The sequence below is a fragment of the Olea europaea genome, chromosome 13 (genome assembly GCF_002742605.1).
Source record: "Olea europaea var. sylvestris chromosome 13, O_europaea_v1, whole genome shotgun sequence".
NCBI classification, from domain to species: domain Eukaryota; kingdom Viridiplantae; phylum Streptophyta; class Magnoliopsida; order Lamiales; family Oleaceae; genus Olea; species Olea europaea.
In genome coordinates this window covers 10,593,014-10,618,819 of record NC_036249.1, presented here as the reverse complement: position 1 = coordinate 10,618,819, position 25,806 = coordinate 10,593,014, and the positions used below count along the sequence as shown (strand labels likewise).

General features: G+C 33.5%; 1 protein-coding gene across 4 annotated transcripts; it reads left to right on the top strand.

The window, feature by feature from the left end:
* Window positions 1-214: 214 nt before the first annotated feature.
* On the top strand, window positions 215-24,422 carry LOC111407559 (beta-taxilin). 4 transcript variants are annotated; one of them, XM_023037126.1, is made up of 13 exons: window positions 215-238; window positions 331-394; window positions 699-1,022; window positions 2,355-2,404; window positions 7,214-7,322; window positions 7,907-7,974; window positions 9,350-9,427; window positions 11,183-11,247; window positions 14,577-14,643; window positions 14,758-14,940; window positions 23,030-23,086; window positions 23,224-23,319; window positions 24,029-24,422. In XM_023037126.1, the coding sequence occupies exons 3-13, from the start codon at window positions 704-706 to the stop codon at window positions 24,161-24,163; spliced, it is 1,227 nt and encodes a 408-aa protein (XP_022892894.1). In that variant the 5' UTR covers window positions 215-238; window positions 331-394; window positions 699-703; the 3' UTR covers window positions 24,164-24,422. The 4 variants fall into 4 exon arrangements, with proteins under 4 accessions (XP_022892894.1, XP_022892897.1, XP_022892896.1 ...); XM_023037129.1 differs by lacking the exon at window positions 215-238 and having other exon boundaries at window positions 251-394; window positions 699-899; window positions 972-1,022; window positions 2,358-2,404; XM_023037128.1 differs by lacking the exon at window positions 215-238 and having other exon boundaries at window positions 251-394; window positions 699-899; window positions 972-1,022.
* The last annotated feature ends 1,384 nt before the right edge of the window (window positions 24,423-25,806 follow it).

Sequence of the window (25,806 nt, the reverse complement as noted above, 5' to 3'; positions counted from 1 at the left end):
TAGGAAAAAATGTACTATTCATGTGAAATTAATAGAAAATATGTGGTTAAAAATAAGAAAAAGTTTTAAATTTACGTATGATATTATTTTATTGAAAAATATGTGATTGTAATGATGTTAAATTATTATTAAAGAATGTATTTTTTTAAAAGTTTTGTGGTTCAAACAAGCCTTAAACACGAAATACCATGTCGAGTTACGTTAAGAATTATGTTCCTGATTCAAATTTTCTAAAGGGGTAAGCCATTGTTTGGGTTTTTTAGAATATTGATTTATAAGTAGTGTATCGTTAAAAAAAATTTCTACTTGTAACCTGGAGGTGGTTCTCAGACTTTTTCAGCTGCCAATTTTACTCTTGAATCTTGATTCAAATCCATTTTACCAAATATTTCAGGTACGGCAAAATTCAAATCTTTGCATCGTCTCCGTGTGTCTATGCATCGTGTTGTCTCCTTTTGTATGTACGTGGTGAATTAACCAAATTTTATACAACAGAACCATAACGTGTTTATGACTTTTTCCCCTACACGTACTAGCCTTTAAATTGTTTAGATAATAATTGATTGCAATTAATTTCTTGGGTCTTTGTTTTCCCTTTCTTTAAATTCCTGGAAATGTGAGTTATACCCTTTTATTTTTTATTATTATTTTTTTTTATTTTTACGGAGGAGGGTTTTTTATGCTGGACATGTATGTAGGTAAAATGGAAAACTCAAACTTGAATGCAAACCAGCAAAAGAATCAGCTCCCAGAAGCGGATTCGTTGCCAGATGGATTTGTGGACAGTTCCTCGGCAAAACCATTGGCTCCCGGGGCTCCTGGACCTGAGCAGGAAGTGACTTCTAAAGAGGAAAAATTAGTGAAATCCGATTCACTGGCTGAAGTAGTAGTAAATGATGGTACGAGTACATCTCAGGATAAATCATTGGAAATTATGGGCAATCAAAATGATCAAGCAGTAACTATGGCAGGATCAGCGGATGCTGGGGCATCTTCTGGGGAGCGACACATTGAAGAGAAATGTAATTGTTTCATTTTCATTTGTATCTGCTTGATTTTCATTCAATGCAGTTATGTGGTTTCTCTAATAAGTTTTTGATCAAATTGTTTGACTTGTGCTTTATGATTTGGTAGAATGTAGAGGGCTAATAACACGATAAAGCAGGTATTTTGTGGATGGAAACAATTATTATCGATTTTCCTGATGATGATAGATTACTTTGGGCTGCTTTTTAAGTCTTGATATATCTTTTGTTCTGATTCCAAGGCTGCAATCAAAGCTATAGGTAATAGGAGATTATAGAAAGAAAGAATAGATGGCCTATTATAAATGGAAGTCGGAAACCAAAAGAAACTTTTTGATCAATCATTCCTATGACTTTACTACCTACATTGACCACTGGCATTTCTAGTGTGTGCATCTCTCTCTTTTTGCAACGTGTAATGTCGGACACTTTTTGTTGACAACTAAAATTGTTTGCCACTTGTATATTAAGCTGATATTTACCCTAAAAAGCTCTTAAATACACAGCAGCCTATCCCATGCAAACTGGAATTACTTGACTTTTCCAAACTGCACATTGGCTTTACCCTGTTGATACAGGGGATTGAAAGTTATACTCGAAAAGAGTATGAAACCATAACTGAATGACCATCAGGTCATCTCATCTCATTTTCCACATACTTTATGCAATTATTAGAAGCGTAATATATTCTTTAAAAGTTTAAAGTAAGTGGGTACAATCACTTTCTTGCTAAGGACATCTGGCAGAAAATTTGGGTGTTATAAGGTAACTTGCCTCTGTTTTTATTTTGAGCTGTATCATTCTATCACTAGTCTTATTGACGTGTTTGTTTAGTTTACAACAATATTCAGATGCATTGATGCAAAGGATGATTCAAATTATATGTTTTAGCTGCAAGTATACACTTTGTCAAGCACTTCCCTTTTGTATGTGATTGTTAAGTTACTCTCATAGCCTCTCTATAGTCTAATTTTCCGATATAGACTTTCTGTAGTATGCCAACAATTACACTGATTGAGGAGGAAGTACTGGAAGAATACTTTATACTTTTAGGGCATGTATTGAGTGGAAAGAGAGAAACTTATGTTCATAAAAGCAGTCAATCCAATTAGAGTATGTTGAAAGAGTGAGGAGTAGATCAATATTAGCATGATATGAAATGGTTGCAAAATATATGGTTTATTAGATTTTTCCTGTATACATAGCCCTTTAAAAGATCCATGCTAACTGACCCCATGTTTATAGGGAATGAAGTTTAGCTTGTTGATGCACATATGATTTTACTATTCATTTTTCTGACATTTTTAAGTATGTTTCTTTTCTATTTAGCAGCTGTTGTAAAAGGCATAGACTCACATCCAAAGGAGGCTCCTATTGTAGTAAGTACTGAAATACAAAAATTAGTCAGTAGTACCACTGTCTGATACGTATTTATTGACTTTATATATGCCTCTTTTTGCTGTAATTCTGCCTCTTTTTGCTGTAATTCTCTTTTGGTATTTTATGTGCCGTATATTTTTCATTCTGTGGGATATTCATAAATTGTGCTTTGATTATTAGAGTTTGAGAAGGGTAATGTAGAGGAGGTGAATAGATGACTCATGTATTTTGGCAAAAAATGTGCTTAAATTAATAAAGCAGATTCAGAATATGATACAAGAACTGCACATGACATTGAATTTGTCTTGTATTTGAACAGGTTCATTTGATTTCAAATTTCCAATTGAAAAAAAGCTTTTGGCCGTTTTCCCTAAATCCTTTCGTTCAGTTGTTCAAAGAATGATTGAAAGTGTTTAATGACTGAGATCAAAAGCAATGAGAATGTAAAGATAACCTGAATTGCTTATTGTGAATTTCATTTACAAGCTTTCTACATCATAATGTTTTTAAAGTTTTTGTAGGAAGCGAGTGTTCATCAATGCGACTAGTCAAGTATGTTAATAAGTGTGACATTGTAGCTCTTAATGATGCTGCAAGTGATGTTAACCTAGATTTATGTCACGTGACTTAAAAAAAATATGAATTTGAAAGTCAAAAGCACAATGGTTTAGAAGTGACGGAAAATGGACATGTTCCAACTTGATTATATTTTGTTTTGTTCAATAGCCCTACATTCCTTTCACCCTTAGGGAATTTCCAAATACTGCTCTAGTAATATCAGCAGCAGCAACCTCTGTTTTCTTCTGGAAGGTCGATCCGTTTACAATGACATCAAGCCTGATCTTTTTTTCGACTATCAGTCAAACAACATTAGTCTTTTTCTCTTCCCGTTGTAAGATCAATCCAACCTGCAATGCAACAACCTCCTATGTTCATGTAAGTTTTGTCCAATGCCACGAAGTTTTGTGTACAACTTCTTAGATCAGAATATAACCAGCTTGTTTGTCCCAGCTCCCCGCTAGATGCCTCCAATTAATCTGATATGCAGAAAACCTATGTAGCACGGACACTCTAACTAGGGTAGCGTGTCCGTGTCCGACACGTGTTGGAAGAGTGTCGGTATAGTCGGATATGTGTCGATACCGACACTTTTCGGACACTCTACAATAATCATTTTTCTTTCTTACTATAATTATTATATATTTTTAACTCAAAGTTTTTAATAAATAACAAATAAGTACTCATATTTAAAAGATTTCAACAAAAAAGAATCAATAATAAGTATAAAACTAAATTTAAACTATATAAATGAAGAATTTTAAAAATTTAATGGACGTGTCAACGACGTGTCGTGTCGGTACTTTTTTGAAAAATCACGAGTCGACGTGTCTGACACGTATCATGTCGGACATACGTGTCCGTGTCGGTGCATCATAACAGAAAACTATGTAAAATTACACAACAATATGCCCTGCTTACCAACAATTCAGACTTTGATATGATCGATAGAATGAAAGCAAACAGATTGATGTTTAAGATGTGACAGCACTAGCTAGAGATAAAATGTGAAAGCAAACAGATAAGCTCCAGAACATCTATTTCTGACACTGAAACCTCAATAGTGCTTATGGATGTATGAAAGTCCTGAATCAACCCTTTGTTTCCTTCTTAATTAAAAGATTTTAGTATCGGGTTAGTTTGATGAAAGCTTTATGGAAGATATTGGATGCATAAGGTTTCAATGCCTTCAGTTAGCATAGGAGTGGACTGTATTCATAGAAACATACCCACTATTAGTGAGAAGGAAAAGAGCTAAATTTCTGCAAAATATGATTATTGAATGGAAAGAACAAAATAAATTTCTCTCTCAGAGGTTGAAACAAAGGATCATGTAAGCTTAACACAACGTGGAAATGTCAACTATCAGGTTGAAAGAATATTTTTAATCATTCAGAAGTTTAGATGGTGTTACTCACTGGGATAGAATTAGATGAAATGGAAGGTCATAACATGAAGTTTCTTCTGGAAGATTTCAAGTTACTGGAAAACCTGTTCTAAATGGAACACATTTCCGATGTCTGAAATTTAGTTTCAGACTTGTGAAAGTTTGTTTCTTATGTCTGTATGTGTTTTGACTTTTGAAACTTCGAAGCAGTGTCTTATTCTTAAGGTTAAGACATCAAAAATGTTACCTGATATTTGAAAAGAAAATTCAAGCTTGTGGAATGGGTACAAAACTAAAAATGAGAAAAGAAGACTTGAAAGATGAAATGACCATATGAGAACAAGAATCCTAAGGCAATTGAGTGTCATTTACTTAAAATTTGGTTCTATCAATGTGTCCTCAATCAACCTTTGGGGAAGTCCCGCTAGCCTAGTTTCATCGAAATGGTTTTCCATAATTTAGCACAAGTCAACTATGTTTAAGATTCTTGTGGTATAGGATGTGTAAATTTTCAATATTCTAGTTTTATTGATTTGACTGTTGAACTATGAGCTTCAGAAAAAACATGATCTTCTTTTCTAGTTACAGATAGCTAAAATGGTTGTGAATATCTGAAACTTGTTGTTTTTGAAAATTCTCTGTTAGCACTTTGTTCTTCTGGTTTCTTTGACTTCACCTACTGTTGCTTTGACTTGAAAGGATTCATCCTTTACTCTCTTAGACTTCTTTTCTGTCAGTTGTCTTCATAATGCATTTCACAGAGTTCAGTAAAGAATTTTTCATCGTCATGTGATTATTTGTCTCCACTCTATTTCATTACATTGACCGTTGAACCCTGAGCTTCGGAAGAAACATGATCCCCTTTTCAAAGTTATGAATAGCTAAAATGTTGTGAATATCTGAAGTATGTCATATTTGGGGTTGTGGGCCATAGGGTTATTGTATTATGGGATGTAGGTTTGGGGAATTCTGTTTAGAGATTTGGTTTGTTGTTGGGCTGGGTGCATAATAATGGAGTAATGTGTGTGTTACTGATGGGTTGTCGGTTGTTTATAATAGGATGGGCTATGGGTTGTTAAGTGGGTTATATGTATGTGTGGATTGGTCTGTTGATATTAGGGGTGGGCGCGGATCGGTTCGATTTGATTCTAAAGAGAACCGAACCGAACCAAAATTTTCGGGTATTTAGTAAATGGAACCGTCGGGTCCAAATATAATTATAGAACCGTTCGGGTTCGGTTCCGTTCCATTCGGTTCTGTACTATAATTAAAATTTTTAACATTTATAACAACATTATATAAATACAACTAATGATACATTTAATGGTTTTGGAATGTCAGAGACTAGTAGACTACCTTGTTCAAATGATCGCTATGGTCAAAGTTTTGGTCAGTGGAGGTCATAGCGTCGGCCGATGATTGTATAGCTTTTGGAATGTTAGCGAGGTTACGAGAGTGAGTGCAAGAGTCGAGACAACGTTATATACTTTAGTGTAGGTGTTTATGGTTATTTAGTGGATTGTATCTTGTTGGACTAAGAAATGAAACAATAAAATGGATAATTGGGCCAAAGATAAAAAAAATTAGAAATGAAACAAATTATTGGGCCAAAAATTTGGATTTAGAAATTGTTAATTTGTTTAGAAAAAATTAAAATTAAAATAATTTGATTTACTCAATATAAAAAAAAAATTAGAAAAATTCGGTTCTTTTTCGGTTCTTCGGTTCTTGGTCTAGAACCAAGAACCGAACCGTACCCGTCGGTTCTGAATTCAGATACACGTTCGGGTATTTAATTTGACAAGAACCGTTAGGTTCGGTTCGGTTTGGGTTCGGTTCAGGAGATTTACCCAGCCCTAGTTGATATATATGAAGTGGTAGTGAGATGGGTTATTTGTCGACTGAATGAGCTAGGTATGGTTACTTGAATTTTGGGTCTGTTTCTAGTGTTTATGGATAGGTTGTTTTTGTTTTGGAGCAGCAGATGGACAACAGCAAGGCACGATAAGTTTTTTTTTTTTTTTTGGGAGGGAATAATAGAAAATCAACTCAGCTAATGCCATACCTGTGAATAATTCCTGTGTTCACGACATTTTTAAGAAGCTGAAAAAGCTTTTCGGCTACTGCTTTTGCTCCTTTTTGTTTTGGTTTTAGTATAATAAGTAGCCTGTTTTCATGTGAACAGCATTGGTGATTTTGGCATTAAAGTTCTTCAGGATGCTTGCATTCTTCTGCAGATCTATGACTCTTTTGGATATTGTTAATTAATTTCTTAATTTGAATTTGATCTCCCATCTTCATGTTTTGAATGTAAACTCAACCAGCTGGAAGTGAATTGCTCAAGTCAAACACTTAATTCATTTGGACGTCTATCCTTCTTGTTGTGCTCTTCGATGTCATCTTTGGTTTCATCTTCTGTCTTCATTTGGATGTAGATGTTTGTTTCTGTTGTACATCTGTTGCTTTTCATGCATTTTCTTTTCCGTAGCCTGGTCGACACGTTTGTATGGCATTTTTTCTTGTACAAATGTCTGTAATGATTGTGGGCATCTGAAACTCTCATGACTATTATTTTTCAATTCTGGAAGCACAAAACGAAGATACATTATCAATAATGAGAATCTGCTCTTTTGGGATCGTCCAAACTTAATGAATTGAAGGGATCTAAATCCAACTGTGTGCCACTTTTGGTATCACTGGAACTTAATGATTGAAGAAATCTAAGTCCAACTGTAAATCCAATACAAAATTTTCAATTTGAAATGATCGCTTTAAATTTTCTTCTTCTTCTTCTTCTTCTTTTTTTTTTCCGTGTCTGTTTATGCAGGTTTTAATATTGTATGTCTACTATGTCATATGGCAGGAGGCCTCTGTAGTGAAGCGTAAGGCTGTAAAGCGTACCTTCAAATCGGAGAAGGAATTTTTGGAATTCACTCTGAAGTACCAACAAGTTCTTGCTGAAAGAGATTCTGGTAGCTGATTGTCATTTTCTCCATGTGCTTTGCATTTGTTTGATTGGCTTAACTTATTATTATTATTTTTTTTAAATTTTTTTTATTTTAAAATGTTTCTTGACCTTTTTGGAGTTTCTGGTATCCAATTATCATTTAAAACTTACACTGCGCATCTTTATTTGTTTAATTTTAATGTTTTGTTTTATCAACATTTTTTAGTTCCATCAAACTGCTTATTTGCATATATGCTTGTAATATGTAATAGGACCTTGCTACATGTCAATCAATGTTTACATAGGGATTACATAATGTTTACATGACATTTTAGCATTTGTCAGTTTAAAATACAGTTTACTTCTTCATTTAATCTTTGCCCTCCATATCATTTTCGGTAATTGTTTATGTATCATTTTTATGTACAAATAGCAAAATCCTATGCAATTTATTGTTATGACAGTCTACAGATCCTAAAAAAAATAAAATTAAACTTAATAACAATTGGTTGATCTGGCATATTTATCTATAAATTTTTGATAAATTAGCTTCGTATTCTCAGACAGCAACCTCTTTTTATTAGCTAATTTATATACTCTCTTCTGCAGCCATTGCTGTTAGAGATAAACTTGAGTCATTGTGCAGGGAGCTACAGCGTCAAAACAAAATGTTGATGGTATTCTCTTGGTTTATGCACCATATCTGCTTCAGTTTATGTTTTTGTCTAGATATTCAGATTGGAATTTTCTATTGTCATTGACAAGCATTTGAGAATAAATTAAGAGCATTTTACTAAATTAGTGTATTATGGGGCTGTATTTGTAAAATGAAGATATAGAGATTCCAGAAGATGTGATTGATTACTTCAGGGAGAGCCTTTAAAGTCCCAAGTATTTGACATTTCCCCCCTTGTATCTTGATTTAATTGCTCTTTCTTCACCTCCTGTGCAACGACAGAAATTGGAAATACTAGACTTAACGTTGAGCTGTTTTAATTATACTCCTCAATTTCACGGGTATTTGTACCTTAGATAGATTCTGTTGGAGGTGGCCACAAAGTTTAATTTTTGTTTCTATGGCTTCTAAAGGGAGTAGTGCACTTGATCATTAACTGACTTCCATTCTATGGAGGAAATAATGAGGCATTCAGATTAATTTATATTCTCAGGTGTAGAGCAAAACATGTAGGATCAAATTGGTAACATCTCAATGCATGTATTTACTGCTGCATATTATTGGAAGGTAAATCTTATAATCTTCATTTTTTCAATCCCTGGTCCCAGTCTTGAATGAGCCTTTAGTGCTATATTCGAAGGTAACCACATTTTTTTAGTTCTTTCTGTTCCATGCCTTTGTTGGTCCTGCTATGTATAGACCTGAAGGTATCCATAACTGTCCTGTACTTCTGTATTTCTTGAATAGATACACCATCAACCATCCTAATGGTGTCTATTGATACTTTCACATTGATTTGCCTGTGTATTCCTTGGTTATGGTGAGGATGTTCATATTACTATGCTGGATTATTTTTTTGTAGCGAAAAGAACCGGCAGAGGACAATCCAAATTCTTAACGTTTTCTTCATATCATATATGTTCCATATTCTCGTTAGAACTGATTTCTTTGGGTTCCATCTTCAAATTCCTCAGATTTAGGTTCAATTGTTTGCAGATTCTTGAAACTAGCAGTAAGTAACGATAAATGTACCTTAAGAACAGTGGTTGTATTCTACATGTTTGTAGATATGGGAAGTGATTATTAAAATTTTAATCTAGTAATGGTAATTTTGACTTTTAATTTCACCATTGCTTGTTATGATATTGTAAGTTTTAGTGCTAAGAACCTTTGGTAGCATTTAATTAAATTTGCAATTACATGCAGTGTATTGTATATCTCATGATTTAAAAGAGTCATCACATGGCTGTTCCCATTCTTACTCCAGTTATTAAATCTAGTATGCAGCTGTAAATTTCTGTTTCTGTTTGTGTTTAACTGTTGATTGGTTGTTTTATTGATGTTGTAACCAATGGGAACTTCTCATTATTTTGCAGGATGAATGCAAGCGAGTGTCAAATGAGGGCCAAGATTTGAGATTAGATCTATCAAACAAGTTTCAGGATGCCATCAAGGTTGCGGTTCTTTTAAGTATATGGTTTTATTCTACTTCATTTCAGCTAATAAATTCCCATCAATTCTGCCCCTGTTTGAGCCCCATTTCTAAATCCTCATTTTTCCTCAACTCATTTCAATCACACATGCTCCAAATAAAATAATTTTGCATGTAAACCCAAAATTTTCCGTACTTTTTAACTACTCTTTCTCCAAAAAATCACTATTACAAAACTCATTTTCACAACAAAATGGGGCTCAAACAGGGGCCCTGTTTAATCTCGAATCTGCATTCCGATCTATTTATCATTGTTTGTCATCATCCTCATAATCATCACTATCACAATCAGCATCATCATCTTAATCTTCAATTTGACGAGTATGCGTGTACTCATTTTACCATGGTACAAATGTTTTAGTTGTCAACTGTATTGTATTGCTTAAAGAAGTTAGACCCCAGGAGCTGGAGAAATTTGACTTGTTTATGATTAAATGCAGAAGCAGATTACTTGTAGAGTGCAAATAAGGAGACATTGACAGTAGTTCTGAGATGGGAGGAAAAAATGAGAATGAGAAAGTTCTAAATTATTTTATCTGCATGAATGATGACATGTAGAACAGCAACCGCAATATTACCTATTGTTGTAAAAGTACAAGTTGACACCAATTTGTTGAGAGGATTTGATGAATCTCAAACGAACTAAAGAAAATAAAATTTAGGATAGAAGTTTAAGAGAAGAAAATTGTATTCTTAAACTCAACTTCTATGATTCAAATTTTTTATGATGATGATATGCTACAAATGAGTAACCTTTTTATACTATATTTGTGGTATGTAAAAATTAATTCCTAATAAATGAATTTAAAGACCTATTAAAATTCTTAGATACACGAATAAAAATAAATTCATCGATGAAATTTTAGATTCATGTAGATCAAGATTCATCAAATTCATCAAGTCTAGATTAATATAAATGTTAATTAAATGTGAATCAATAGCACGAAATTCATACAAGACAAATATTTTGTATTATTTATTACATATTGAAAAATGAAAAGTAAGTATTATTGAAATAATTGAATTGCAGTATGGTTAAAATTGTCCAAAAAAGATTTTCACTTGATGTGATATTTAATATATTATAGATTTGCTACCTTCTGATATTCACATTGTTGAACTTGGTTGTTTCGCCTTCTGTACTTGCTTTCTTTCTCTCTTATCTACCTCTCTCCTTCTCAATGTAGTTACATCCGTTTGTTTGATTTTTTGTTTCCTAGTTTTAAGGCATCTCCTCTCTTTCCAGGCCACTATGATTAGTCAGGTTATCTTAGTTCTTCTTAAGTACTATTAGCTGCTTCCACTTCCTTATTACGGTTAGTCACTTGAACTTGGTTCCTTGTGGTGCATAAAAGATGTAAAATTTCGTTAAAACTTAACAATTGTTTCCCAGCCCATTGTACATTGTGATCCAATCTCAAACTTTAACATGAACTTTTTACGGTATAAGTAATAGTTTTTTGATGCCACAACAAATTAGCAAGGCTTAAATGCTATTTTTAAGGGCATATATTACATGTTCAAACTTGGCCTTATAATGTGTGTTATAGAATTGGCTGCAAGGGTGAAAGAAATTGAACTGGGAAACCTTGTGGCATAAGCCAAATCCTTAGCACTTTCTTGGAAGGATTTGTGCTTGAATAATGCATCTGTTATTTATTTTCTGTAAGACCGGTCTTTTTTATTTTCATATACTTTTTATCTTACTATATTGTAGGAAGTAAGCAGTAAGCTGGAGCAGCAAAAAGATGATTGTCTAACCCAGCTGAAAGAGAATGACATGTAAGCCTATGAAATCCTCCGCATTTCTTTTAGATGTATTTAAGACCTTATAAGTAATGGTTACATTTGTAAGTGCAATTTTCATGTGCCTGAGTGATATCAAACTGGGGTACGGGAAGATGATAATCTGTGCTTACCGAACCAGTTGGCTGAAGGGGGGAAAAAGGAATTGTTCATGACATCAAATAGCTTAAAGTGAAATTTCTTGTTAATTAAAGGAAATGCCTAAGTTAGACTCCATCCTTGGTATATAGTTTGCTTTAAGCATTAACACTTGAATCTTCATGTATGTTATTTAAAAGTGTACTTGGTATACCAACATGATTTATAAGTCCCTTTCCATCATTTAGATTTCCATCATTTAGACTGAATAGCTATGTAATAAATCAAGCCGAAGATCATTTTCATAAAATAGGGATACAACGTATTTCATATTGGACATTTTTGGTTTATTGCTTTGAGCACAGGATTTAATCCATTGCCTAATTTTCCTCTTATTTTGCTTAGGTTTTTCCCCCTAAAAATCACTGTGTCATCTGCCGTCCATGTGATACCACATTTGGTTTATTTCAGTCAAACGTGTGTTATAATTTTGAGATATGGTCTATCTCTATATGTTATTTTGTTCTCTGCTGTGGTCAAATATAAGCATTCAACTTCTGCTCCACCCTAAGGAAAGCCATATTGTTGCATATTTCAATTTTGACTGGCAGGATACTTGCATAAATGTTTTCTCATGGAAGGCAGAGTTAGAAATATGAAAAGTTAGACAATAATGTAATTCTCAGTTCTCATGGAGGGAAGAATCAGGAATAAGGTTAAACACGCTATTAGTCACCAAAATTGTATGGGTTGATTTTTGATTTATTTTTTATTTTTTAATTTGGTCATGAAACCCTTTTTTCATGTTCTAAATTAGTTGCTGAAATTTCATTTCTGTTTTTGCTTAAGCATTCCGTATTCCTGTCTTATGATGCTTCGACTCGAGTATCGGGTACTGGCACATATATAAGTGTCGGATTTTTTATTTTCTAAAATGTGGGATATGGGACATAGCTAAAAAGAGTCCAAATTTCTGATATGGGTTTGTGGGTACGCCTTTCAAGCTTTAATTTTTTTCTAAACCAAGATGTCATTTTGAATCGATAAGAAACAATTGTTCGCAAAAATGAGTATTGAATAAAGGGTTAAGACGAATAAAATAGAATTTAGGGGTTTAATTTTCAATTATGGGAAGTTAATTACTAAATGTTAAATATAATAAAAAATGAGGAACTTGATTGCAAAATTTAGATTTAGTGGAGCACTAAGTAGCATTATATGCTATGATGCTCGGACTCGGGTATGGGTATCGGGTACGGGTACATATCTAAGTGTCAGATCTTTTATTTTTTTAAATGTAGGGTACGGGGACATGACCAAAAAGTGTCCAAATTTCGGACACGGGTACGCGAGTACGTCTTTCAAGTTTCAATTTTTTTACCAACTCAAGATGTTATTTTGAATAGACCAAAAATAATTATTCACAAAGAAGGAAATGAGTATTCAGAAGTGGTCAAGATGAATAAAGTAGAATTTTGGGATTTAGTTTTCAATTATGAAAAGTTATTTATTAAATGTTATATAAAATAGAAAATGAGGGACTTGATTGCAATTTAGAATTAATGGAATACTAAATAGTACTATATGAAACTCATTTTCATTTTATACAAACAAAACCCTAAACCACCAATACAGAAAGGGAAGGAAGGGAAAAAAAGAAGAAAATGGAAAGAAAAAAGAAAGAAGAAGAATGAGAAAACCTAATGCTATTGCCTTTCTCCATCCTTTCAGAAGCAACGTTAGATTTATAGAGAGTAGAAACGAAAAGAAAAAAAAAGAAGCAAAAAGGGCAAAGTGTCCAATTGAAACTTGAAGGATCTGACACATATCCCATACCCATACCCATGTCGTGTCGTGTTCGACACGGGTACTCCCACCATTTCGAAGAGTCTGAGCATCAAAGATTATATGGAACTCATTTTCATTTTATACAAAACAAAACCCTGAACCACCAATACAAAGGAAAAGAAAGGAAAAAAAGAAACAAGAAGAAAGGGAAAGAAAAAAGGAAAGAGGGAAAACCTAGCGTCGTCAACTTTCTCCATCCTCTCGGAAGCGGCGTTAGGTTTATAGAGAGTAGAAACGGAAAATAAAAGGAAAAGAAAAAAAGCTGTAGCAAAAAGGGCAAAATGTCCTGTTGAAATTTGAAGGATCTGACACATTCCATACTTATACTCATCTCATGTCATGTTTGACACAGGTATTCCGACCATTTCGAAGAGTCCAAGCATCAGATCCCGTGTCTACTAAATTAATGAAAATGCCATCATTGTGGACAAAATATAAGACATGACACGAAATATCCATTGGTGTATTTTTTGTTATTTTTTTTTTTATCATCCAATTGGACAATATGCATCTTACTGAACTAGTTCTTCCAAAGTACGTTGTTTCAAGTAACAAACATAATAAATGAAAAATGATTATAGATAAAGATAAATCTTAGCCTCGGTCTGTGAAGAATTTATAAATAGATAGAAAAGAGGGGTGGATAAGTGAATAGTACTTGTGGCTTCATTGGAATATGTGGTTGAAAATGACATTTGACCAATTTATAAATGATTTATAAATTTGCCTAAGGGCTTAATCTTCTTGCCCAATCCCCCTGTAGCACCCCACCCTATCCCCATTGCCATTGTGGCCACCACCACATGAGCATTTTCATTAATTAGTAGAGGGAGATAGACGGTGCATAAACTAAAAAATCGAAGTTCGTCGACTAATTTGGAAAAAAAAAATAGTTTGGTGATCATAGTGCACAACGCTATAACTTGGACATTTTTGGGAAGTGTTTATAAGCGGTTTAAATTATAAATAGATATAAATGAGTTGTAGATATGTGGGTAGTGCTTGTGGGTTATGCAAAATGTGTGGACAAAAAGTTACTTGAGTGCTTGGAAATAGTTTATAAACATGAGCCGAACATAGGCTAATATAGTTTCTAATCCTTTAGAAATGATAGAAGTTAGCTGATAATTTAATAGTCTTTGTCCCAATAGTTGCCTGTACCAAACTTTTGATATGCTATTTGTGACTAGCTGCAAAATGAATATTCGTGGCACTTATATGCTTTCAGTTATTTTAGATCAGTCTGTTTCCGATGTTCGTGCATGCAGAAATTGTTAGGGAAACTAATGAAGGAAGACTCATTAAATATTGCATTTCTGTCAACTTATGTCATTGAACCTTTCTGAGTTCATAAATAATGTAAAAATTTATTGACGCAGGTTAAAAACCAAGTTAAAACAATTTGCCGATCAATATTCCCTTTCTGAACAGCAACATGCTCAGAAGGTAAGCACCTTTGAAGTATAGCACTATTTCTGCTTATTTCTAAGATCCAGAAATTTTTTTATTAGCTATTTGTTTTGGTGTGAGCTGAAATTCTGATATGGTTTTTCTTTGCAGTTGAAACAGAAAACACTTGAACTTCAGCTTGCTGATTTGAAGCTTCAGCAACAAGAAGAGAAGCTGAAGCAGGAACAGTCCCAAATGAAATTGTATGCAGAACAAGTGGCACAATTGTTGGCCACTGAAAAGAATTTGAGGTTGCAGTTGACAGCTGATGGTGAAAAATTCCAGCAATTTCAGGTTGGTCTGTTATCTTTACATGTTGCCTAAATGCACTAGTTTAAGAATATCTGGACAACTTTTCAAGCATCACGACAAATTACAAGGTTCTTCCTGGAAATTATGCATCTGACTCAAAAATGCCAGTCTCCTTAAGCGGCAGATGGTACTGCTAAATAAATTGTAGATAATGTACACATTGCTTAATAAATAAAGCAGCCTTCTGTTCTACTACATTATGTCTTAACATAGAGAGTGATGTAGCATAGATAGAGGATAGGCAGCAACCATAGGAAGAAGGAAGAACAGCTGAGAAGAAGTGGAGGAGAAGAACCGAGAAGAGAAGAAAAAGAGAATCAGGGGAGGGAAAGAAGATTTGTGCATCGAACATCATTTTTTATCATTCATCAATTGACTCCTCAAGTTACAATACACCTATATATATATAAGAAAACTAGCAAACCTAAAGCATAGAAGGGCATTGGGCCAGCCCATTAATACAACCCAATTAAACTAATAAAACATAAAATAAATAGTCCACAAGTAGAAGTCCAAAATAGGTGATGTCCTCATCAACTCTCTTGGGATGGGAGGAAAACTCAACTTCGAGTGGACGAATCATAAAAGACCACAGCGGACGATTTTTCTAAAGGACGAAATGTTGAAACTCAAGCTAGATCTAGATTTGTTGGATCTTTTCTCTGACAATCTATATGCAATCAGAATCAGGTCGATCCACCCAACGAACGAGAAAGCATCGAATCTCTCTATCATTGATCAGCACAATCTATTCATCTAAAATGATAACAATTTATCTTTGTGTGCTGCGACAAATGGTATTGGAATAGACACAGGAATAGATTTAGTGTAGGAGCTCCCATGTGGTGGTAAAAAAGAATCATCAGAGGGTTAAAATAGCTTTTGTAAACAACGATATACTTAACAATTAAAATAGATTGGCGGCATTTGCATTTGGACCAACGTGCTTTAAAATTTTTTAAGGACCAACACTATAAACTTGCAATATAACATAATTTCCAGTATTAAATTCAATATGTAATTTATGCGTATCAGTTAGAAGTTTATATGATGCATTACTTGTTTCAAATTGTTTATTAATCTCAAAATGCAAGTCATGAAGATGATGTACAAATACCTCAATTGATATCGACACGCTAGCATGTACGGACATGGACATAAGGTCTAAAGGCTTCTTGGCTTCTAATCATGAATAACTTCAAAGGTACTCATATCTAGAGATCGATTCATAGAATTGATAAATGCAATTTGAAGAGTTGGGATGATCAAATCTCAATTCCTAAGATTTTCCTTGCAAATGGCATGATTACGCAAATCCTCATCACATTTGGTTTGGATAAGGGCACAACATACAATACTTGACTGAGAGTTATTGAGAACAAGGGGTACAATACCTAGATTCATAGGAAAAGTATGAATACTATCTAATGAGGTGTCCTTACTATCATCCAAGTCATCAAATTCTTATAGTTTAGGTTCATAGACTTGATCTTCTGACAGCTCATCTTTTACATCATTTCATTCCTCAATGACTAAGATTGGCTAGAACATTTGGAAGAAATGTGGTCACAGTCCCTATAGTTGAAGTACTGCAAGTGAGAAGAAGTTATTGGAATTTCAAGACCTATCCTTATTTTCCTAGAGGGGACTTAACGAGAGGAAGTAGCGCCGATAAGATAGAATGACGATTGTCAATCTATCTTCTATATGGAGAAAAAAGCTTTGGAATATCATAAACTTTAAACTTATTTTTCCAAAAAGCCTTGCAATTTAGTGCTTGCTTGGTAGTGCTTATAAACTGTAGGTTCTATAGAATGTGTGAATAATAAGTGGGTAGGAAGCTGTGGGTACTACAAAATGTGTGGATAAGAAGTATGTTTAATCAGCTTAAAAAATTAAAGTTTTGCCAAATAGCACTTGAGCTGCAACACCCAAAAATTTCATAAACCTTGGAGTGTTACACAAAACTCAATTTTCTTTGTATTAAATGCAGAACGATAACAATAAATTTCTTTAAAATAAAATGACCGAAATATCCATAAATTTAAACAAAACATGAGAATTGTATCTTAAAAAAACACAATCTCCATACTAATTAAATAACATGTCTTAGAATAAATTAAACTAACTAATAAATTGAAAGACAAAAAAACTTAATGTTTATTCTTCCTTCGATCCACTTGGCAGCCCGCATCGCCATCGTGCCACAAATCGAATCGATTCAATCTAACCTATAAAATTATTGTAACAAAGTATTTAAATATCCAGTAAGATACGTGCAGTTTTCATATATAATTATATAATAATAAAATTTACACTTCATATCACTCTTCTCTTATGGAGTATACAGTGATCAAGCGGCACATTTATCTTAGGTCATCTTTTCCCGTAAGATTTTATCTCTTTCTAAAGAACCCGAAGGCCACCAGTAATTCGTGCATATTTAATTGAATATAAAACTATACAGAAACAAACTACTCGCACGAAGTATCTTATCTTGATTTTGAAAGATTGAAAAGAATAGAATCTTGAATGTAAAAATTTTCCTATTATTTTTTATACTTTTTCCTCTCGTCTCTCTATTTACCCTGGCTATCTTTATTTTCTGTGGTGAAATAATGAGAATTTTTGCAGTATTTATAGTTGAAATTCTCAATTGAGTTTGTATGCAACTAAATTTAAAAAATTGTGAGTATGCAACTAAATTTAAAAAAATTGTGTAATACAAGGAATTTGGATAAGAATTTGTTTCAAATAACAGAATTTGAATTGTATTCAAGTAATGCTTTCATATCAACAACTCACGTGGCATGGGCTAAAAGGAGGAAAAGTTTTGTTTTAAATAATATTCCAAATTCCTTCCAACTTCAGTTAACCTTATATTCTTTTAATCGAATTTAACTTGATGTGATCTTATCCAAAAAAACTTTTTCTTACGTCAATACTTCTAATTATTACGAACTACAAAAAGAGTCCAATATCAATATACTTATCTTGCTCTTTCGAAATCTAATTACCTGGCCAGATAAAAAGAATTAATATTTTTTTCACTTTAGTCCTTCAACATTTCAATATTTTCAAAATATGCCAAAGTTAAAATCCTCACCACTAAATAATTCTTTACTATAAAATTTTGGAATGTCACAAACTCACTCCCTTATAATGAATTTCATCCTCAAAATTTGTACATGTACTACTTTTCGATGCATTTGCAAAACTCTAATTTTGTCTTGACACATTTAAATCCAATTATGCTTAATCTTTTAGTGATAATCTGTCTCATTCCATGTTACATGAACAATATTTGTATAAAATATGAAAAGTTTTCAGCTACTAAATTATGCGAGGTAAACATGTTTGTTACATTTCATTACATGAAGCAAGATGACTCATAATTATGCTAAAAAAATTACATTTCATTTCATACTTTAGATCTATTGGGAAGTGGTTGAATAGTGAGCATCATATGCCAAGGATTACATGTTTAAGACTTTAAAAATTTTACATTGTCCTTAAACTCCTAATGCTTATGAAAATATTTTATTTCTATTTTTATTTGAAATTTCCAAAAATATGATTTTCTCAAAATCGAGTTTCTAAAAATCGAATTTTCTTAACTTTGGTATGGTTTAAAATATTATTTTTCTTATCTTGTTGATTTGAATAACGCGCAACCAAAAAGCTTCTAGATGAGAAGGGGGTAACAAGTGGGCCGCTTAAATTCTAAGCTCTTGTTAGACACTATAAGTCTTTTTGACACAGTCTTTCAATTTTGCGAATACGCAAACCATGAAAACTAAAACAATAAATAGGAAATATATATTTCTAATTGACAAATTCCTATTAAAACTCGTTTATTTGAAACTAATAAAAAAGTCTACAGAAAAGTAAAATCGGGCTCTGATACTAAACTATAATACCCAAAATTTTCGTAAACACTGGAATGTTGACGGAAACTCAATTTTCTTTGTATTAAATGCAGAATGATAAAATAACTGAAATATTCATAAATTTAAACAAAACATGAAAATTGTATCTTAAAAAAAAAATACAATCACCCAACTAACTTAATAACATGTCTTAGAATGAATTAAACTAACTAATAAATTGAAAAATAGAAAAACTTAGTGTTTATTTTTCCTTCAATCCACTTAACAACTTGCATCACCATCCTGTCGCAAATCGAATCGATCTAAACTAACTAATAAAATTATTGTAAAAGTAAGTATTTAAAAATATTTAGTAAGATATATGCAGTTTTCATAGACGATTATATAACAATAAAATCTACACCTCATACCATTCTTCTCTTATGAAGTATATCGGTGACTAAGTGGCACACACATCTTATGTTTGTCAATGGAATATAAGGAAAGAACATAAAGTATCAATCTTTATATTTGGTAGATTATCATTAATGATTATTGCAATTGATAGTTACCATATTTAGTTTGAATTTGGTTCTATATAATAAGAGAACCTCTCATATTGAGCGGCATCAAGTTTTATTGAGTATAATTTTATTTGGGTTGAACTTGCAAGCTTCCATTCTCCGACAAGCAGCCTTGTGCCGTTCTTCCGGTCAAATTTTCTTGTTTTTTGTTTTACTCATTCAAACTCCATGTGCCTTTTTTTTTAACCACAAATCCAACAAAAATAGTCTAGCAGCGTCGCAAGTTCGAGTATAGGCTCAAGCGGCCAAGCCCGCTGACGCAGGATTTCTTAGCCTATATTGACTATGAGAAACAACTCGATGCAAGCGGCCCATCTCAATGGTGGTACTGTGAATGATGCAAGCGGTCATGGGTGTGTGTGGCAGTAAGGCTAATGGCATAGTGGTAATTATGCCATTATAAGTGGTTTTGACTAGTTATAAGAGGCTAGAGGTGGACTCGGAACTGAAAACAGGGATTGTGGTGCTTTGTTTCTTGAATTGGTTAGTTGCATGGTTGAATTTGTCATTGGGTTAGGCGGTTTGATTGAAGGGGTGATCGAAGATAGCGGGAGAGTGGTCGGCGAAGGGGATGTCACCGGTTGTTGGGTGTTGCAGGCTGAGGGTTTGGTGTGTTGATAGTTCTGTTGGGGAAAGGTTTGTGTATGGGCTAGATGTTTGGGTTGTTGGTGCATAGTGGAGGATGGTAATGGCGGTGGCTGTAGATAGTGGCCAAATGTTGTATGGTTGCGGTAGATTAATATGATTTGGTGGTGGCGATTCTAACTTGAAGATGCATGCATTGGAGCATAGAGGTGGCGATCTGAAGCTGGGTTCTTTGACGTGGTTTTCGACCAGCTAGGTTTTGGGGTTTGGTTTATTGGATTGATGGGTTAATGGGCTGGGTATTTATTTGTTGGGTTGGTTTAATTTTTGATGAGATTAATTGGGCTTGGGTTATAGTATTAGCTGGGAATGAAGGGTTAATGGACTGGGAATGGATATTGGTCCTGTTGGTTGATGTTCCAGGTGATTGTCGTGGTTGGGTTGGGCGTGTGTAGTGGGCTTGATGTTGGGTTTTGATATTTTTTTAGTGGGCTTGTTGTCTTTGGGCCAGATGTTAATGGGTAGGATTTACTTTGAGTTGGGCCTGGGTAAAGGAATGTGTGGGTATAACAGAGTTGGGTCTATTAGTGTTAGTGAGTTTTTAGAGTATGTGGATTTGCATTATTCTGCATATGTGGGCTAGGTTAATGGGCTGTGGGTGTTGGTTTTAAACCATAGCAGCAGCAGGACCGTAGGCAACATGGGAGACTGACTTTTTGGTGAAGTTGAGCTTGGAAGGAAAAACTTGGAACTGATAAAAAAATAAAAATAAAAATAAAAATAATCAGTGGTGTCTGACTTGTTTCCAAACCTGAGGTATGCTCTGCTCGAGTCTGGACAATTTCCAAAAATAGATAAATCCTCTATCTTGGTTGATGTAGTTTGTGGGGGTCGGCAGTTTCTGAGAAAGGCAGTTACTGCTAGGTATAGGTTTTGGCTTGTTGATGTAATTGGGCAGTACAAATGGTGGGCTTGGTTATGTCAGATGATTGTGGACGTTAAAGGTTATGGTTGGGGCGCAATTTGCAGCCAGGGATTGGGTGGAGGATAAGTGGGCTGGGTATAGTAGTTGATTATATGTGGGCGAAGGGAATTATGGGAAAGACTGATGGTTATTTATGAAAGTATAGCAGTGTTTGGATGAATGACGGCGAGAGACACGAGAATGCACACCATTGAGTTTTTTGGTTGCTTGGGTGTTGAGCTAGAGTTTTGGATTCTCGGATGAGGATCATCTTGGTTTTTTGGTGTACGCTATTTTGTGGGATTTCTTCCAACTGCAGCATCTTGTTCAACGATAGGTTGTTGGAATTTTAGCTGGTGTATTGGCATTAGAGGTTTTGTCGGCACATAAATTATATGTTCAACTGAGTTCTCTCGACGGATAGAGCTCACTATGTGTATCGGCACACCGCATGGATTTCTTTTGGAAATTCTTCTTGGGAAGTGAACTCTCTGGAGTGTCTTTGGAGCGTTTTTGGTGTGGCTTTGGAGTAGTTCTTGGTTATTTCTACACTATTTGTTATTCTTGGTCTCTTGTCGTCACCAATTTTCGTAGATGGTTGCTTTGATTTGGATTTCTTCTTTGTGGGTACAAGTATTGTCACTGTCGCTAATTCATGATTGCACTAGCATCAATTTGAGGGAATGTCAGTGGAATATAAGGAAAGAATATAAAGCATCGATCTATATATTTAGTTGGTTATCATTAATGAATATTGTAATTGATAGTTCCATATTTAGTTGGATTTTGGTTTTACATAATGAGAGAATCTCTCATATCAAGGGGCATCGAGTCTTATTGAGTATAATCGATAATGTTATCTTAAATTCCTTTCAGATACCTCTTTTTAAAGAACCCAAAGGTCCACTGGTAATTCATGCATATTTAATTGAATATAAAAGTGTACAGAAACTAACCACTTATATAAAAATATTTTACCTTGATTTTGAAAGATTGAAAAGAATAAAATCTTGCATGTAAAAATTCTTCTATTATTTTTCTATACTTTTTCGTTTCCTCTCTTTATCATGGCTATCTTTATTTTCTGTGGTGAAATAATGAGAATTATTGCTGTATTTATAGTTGAAATTCTTAATTGAGTTTGTATGCAACTAAATTTAAAAAATTGTGTAATACATGGAATTTGGATAAGAATTGATTTCAAATAATAGAATTTGAATTGTATTCAAGTAATACTTTCATATCAACAACTCACGTGGCATGGGCCAAAAGGAGGAAAGTTTTGTTTTAAATCATATTCTAAATTCCTTTCAACTTCATTTAACCTTAAATTCTTTTAATGGAATTTAACTTGATTTGATCTTATCCAAAACAACTTTTTCTTAGGTCAATACTCCTAATTAATTACGAACTACAAAAAGAGTTAAAAATATCAATATAATATACTTATCTTGCACTTTCAAAATCTAATTACTTGACAAATAAAAAGAATTAATATTTTTTTTTTCACTTTAACATTTCAATATTATCAAAATATGCTAAAGTCCAAAATCCGTACCACTAAATAATTCTATACTATAAAATTTTGGGACGTTACATGAGCAATTTAAGTTTGTGCATATAAATAGCTTGTAACGCTATGAATTATAACATAAGATATGCAGTTCAGTTTTTCTCATAGTTCTTCATAGTTAATATTTCTATGTTGCTTTCTAGGAGTTCTCTATGGGTTAAATTAATTTCTACATATTCAACTGCAATGCAACTCACAAATTTGTGTACTAAAATTTGCATTTCAGGTAATCAGGTCAGGCCGCAGGATTTACACATTCATTATTAATTGCTAGCTTAGCTGTTGTAGGAACTGCAAAAGAAGCATAGTGGTTATGACGATAAAATCTGTAGTGAATTGAAGCAAAAAATTAATATCTAGACGATGAAGGATAAATTGGACACAGTTAGTGCATGCCTTGGCATCGTTTTGTTAGTCTCACGTGGTTTTAGTAAATCATGGTGTTTGGGTCCTGTGGGTGATTAGTCTGACTCTGGTAGTTTCACCCTTTTGCCAGGAAGCTTTGCTGAAAAGCAATGAAGTTTTTGAAACATTTAAGCAAGAAATTGAGAAGGTACGTACAGATTCAAATTCATCTTATGTTCTGAAGTAACTTACATTTTTTCATTTCAAAACAACGCAGTCATGCAGATTTCTTTTGGAAAGAAAAAAAAAAAAAACAATTACGTGTATTTTTTGTTTTAAAACTAGATGTCAAAATCAATGAAAGATCTCAAAAAGGAGAACACCTTCTTGAAGAGCAAATGTGACAAAACAGACGTTACTCTCATAGAATTTGCTAATGAGGTAAGATTTGCTCATACTTACATTAAACAAGAACTTCCTGTGGTAGGATATATACAGTTTTCATTTCTTAAAATGATTCTCATTTTTTCTTTGAGTGGATCCAAGAATAGATAATATACTTGACCGTAAAGTCAACATAGTGAGGGAGCTTGATAGATCTGTCACCAGCTCAACCATGAGCTTGAAGTGTTTGAATTTGGGGATTTTCTAAATATTATAAAGTTGGGAACACCTTGAAGATGTAATAAACTTGACAGAATCTTTGGCATTTAAGAGAAGTAAAGCTGATGGTGCTTCTTAGTTTTTGCTAGCCAAGACATTCTTCCTCGACTAATTGCCTTTCCTTTTTATGCTATTCATGAAGATGTGATTGAACTGTGGCGTTTGAGGCACACCAGATGAATTTCCTCATGACGCACAAAAAAGATGCACCTAAAACAGAGTTAGCACATTGCCAGCATTAACCCCTACCCTGCCCCACCCTAAATCATACCAAAATAACTGCAGTTTAGATATCACCCCCGCCTTCCCTTGCTCTCCAACCTTGCACGTAGTTTCTGGATTCTGCATCTCTTTGGAGATATCTGTGAATGGGAAATGATAAACACTCCTACATATCACTAAGCTTTAATACTTTATAGTTTTTATCATGCTAGTTGTCTTGAATTAATAATTACGAAGTATGCATTTAAATTCATTCTTTGAGCAGCGGGAACGCTTGAAGAAGCAACTGGAGAAAACACGAAATCAGAAAGAAAAACTTGAATCATTATGCCGGTCACTTCAAGCTGAGCGGAAGGCAAATTCTGTTAAGGCTAATAGCTCGGATTCAGTTCAAGTTTAAACTATTGCCATTGGAGTATGTATGAATCTTGCTGCATCAGTTAGCATCCTAGATTTGTGAAACGAACTTCAATATACCATAGTTTCATTTTTGAAAGTGAATTTTCCTGTATTTTCAAGTAAAGATGTCCTTGCAAATTTTTGGTGCTCATAAATGGATGTTTGGTAGGGTTTCAGAATGTATCCATGTAAAAATGTAAGGCTAATACTTTATAATTACCTTGTTTACTTTAATCTGTGCTTCTTTTACTTGGTTATCATGATTTGGACATTCGTGGTGTCAATTATTGTTCGTTTTTCATTTACTTGGGTTGCATGATTATAGGATCCGTGACTGAAATGTCTTTTTGTTTGTGTTGGTGTGTCCTTTTTGTTTGGACATGCTGTTGGAAATAAGCCATTTACGTACTCAAAACTGCTCTTATTTAGCCAGAAACTAGAAGCAGACGACGGCAAATTAAGCTATAACTTCAGGTGGTGGAAGTTATCGTATTTTTGAAGAATATGTATATGTGTGTGTTGATGTGGCATAATACAAGAATGGGTACTATTGCCTACCTTGGTATACAATTGTGCTACACTGTCAAATAGGTTGACATAATGCTATATGACATTTTATCATTAAACTGTTTAATATCCAATCAGCTTTTTCATTTAATCATTTGTTGTTACTAACACATCTATCATTGCATTTGTCAAAATCTTTTTAGCAAAGTGACATAATCCCTTGGTATAAAGTGCACCTAATGATCTTCACCAGAGTAGCCCTATGGAAGTCCATCATGAATTTAACAAGTGGGATTCTCCTCTAAAAGAAGGTTGTAATTGTAGGATGTGGGGTCCATTGTTATCTAGCTTAATGTCGCATCTTGCAAGTTTACCAATCATGACAATTAATAAAGTGAACGATTGAATTTGAATATCGTTCCTACATAGATTTAATACTTGCTCTTAGGTTTTATCATAATCTAGTTTCAATCTAAGTTAGTATAGATACATTTCCGTGAAACTGAATCTTCAGCTTCGTCGGTTAACAAATTAAAATTTTTGGCATACTTAACCCTTGTTTGGTAGGGATTAAAGTTAATGATAAATTTTAATCACATATTTTATGGGATTCACAAATTTTTAACCATGTTTATCAAATTTTACCAAAATTCTAATTTTGATCCTCAACAATTAGGGCTTAAATTATATTACACTAAACAAACTTACTCATTAGATATGAATCGCATTATTCAAGTTCACCCGAAGTATACAAAATAAAGCTGTAAAAATTTAATATTTTTTACTCATAACTAAACCTAAATTAATCACGCACAATCATTTCATGCAGATTAAATTAAATAAAAATTTAAAATTTTTTATATCAAACTTAAATTCTACATTGTCCTCAATGTATCACTATAAAGTGCAAAACATAGATTAATAAAAGAGATAAATTTTAGACTTGTCGGTTAAGTGTTGAATGATGAAAGTGGCGTTGAAGCTTGCAAAATCTTTCCCTTTCCTTTCCTTTCATTTCTCCTTCATCATAAGGGATCTCTTATTTTAGTGCCAGTTTTCCTACAATTTAATTTATTAGAAATATTAGCAACAATTAACAAGTAATAGTGATCATGATCCCAAAAGAATAATTCAAAG

What these genes read in the sequence shown, in the direction of transcription:
- LOC111407559 (XM_023037126.1), top strand. Translation starts at nt 704, where the DNA reads ATGGAAAACTCAAACTTGAATGCAAACCAGCAAAAGAATCAGCTCCCA. An exon ending in GTCAAAACAAAATGTTGATG is followed by an intron (nt 7,975 to 9,349) that starts GTATTCTCTTGG and finishes ATTATTTTGCAG; the next exon opens with GATGAATGCAAGCGAGTGTC. An exon ending in AAAAATTCCAGCAATTTCAG is followed by an intron (nt 14,941 to 23,029) that starts GTTGGTCTGTTA and finishes CCCTTTTGCCAG; the next exon opens with GAAGCTTTGCTGAAAAGCAA.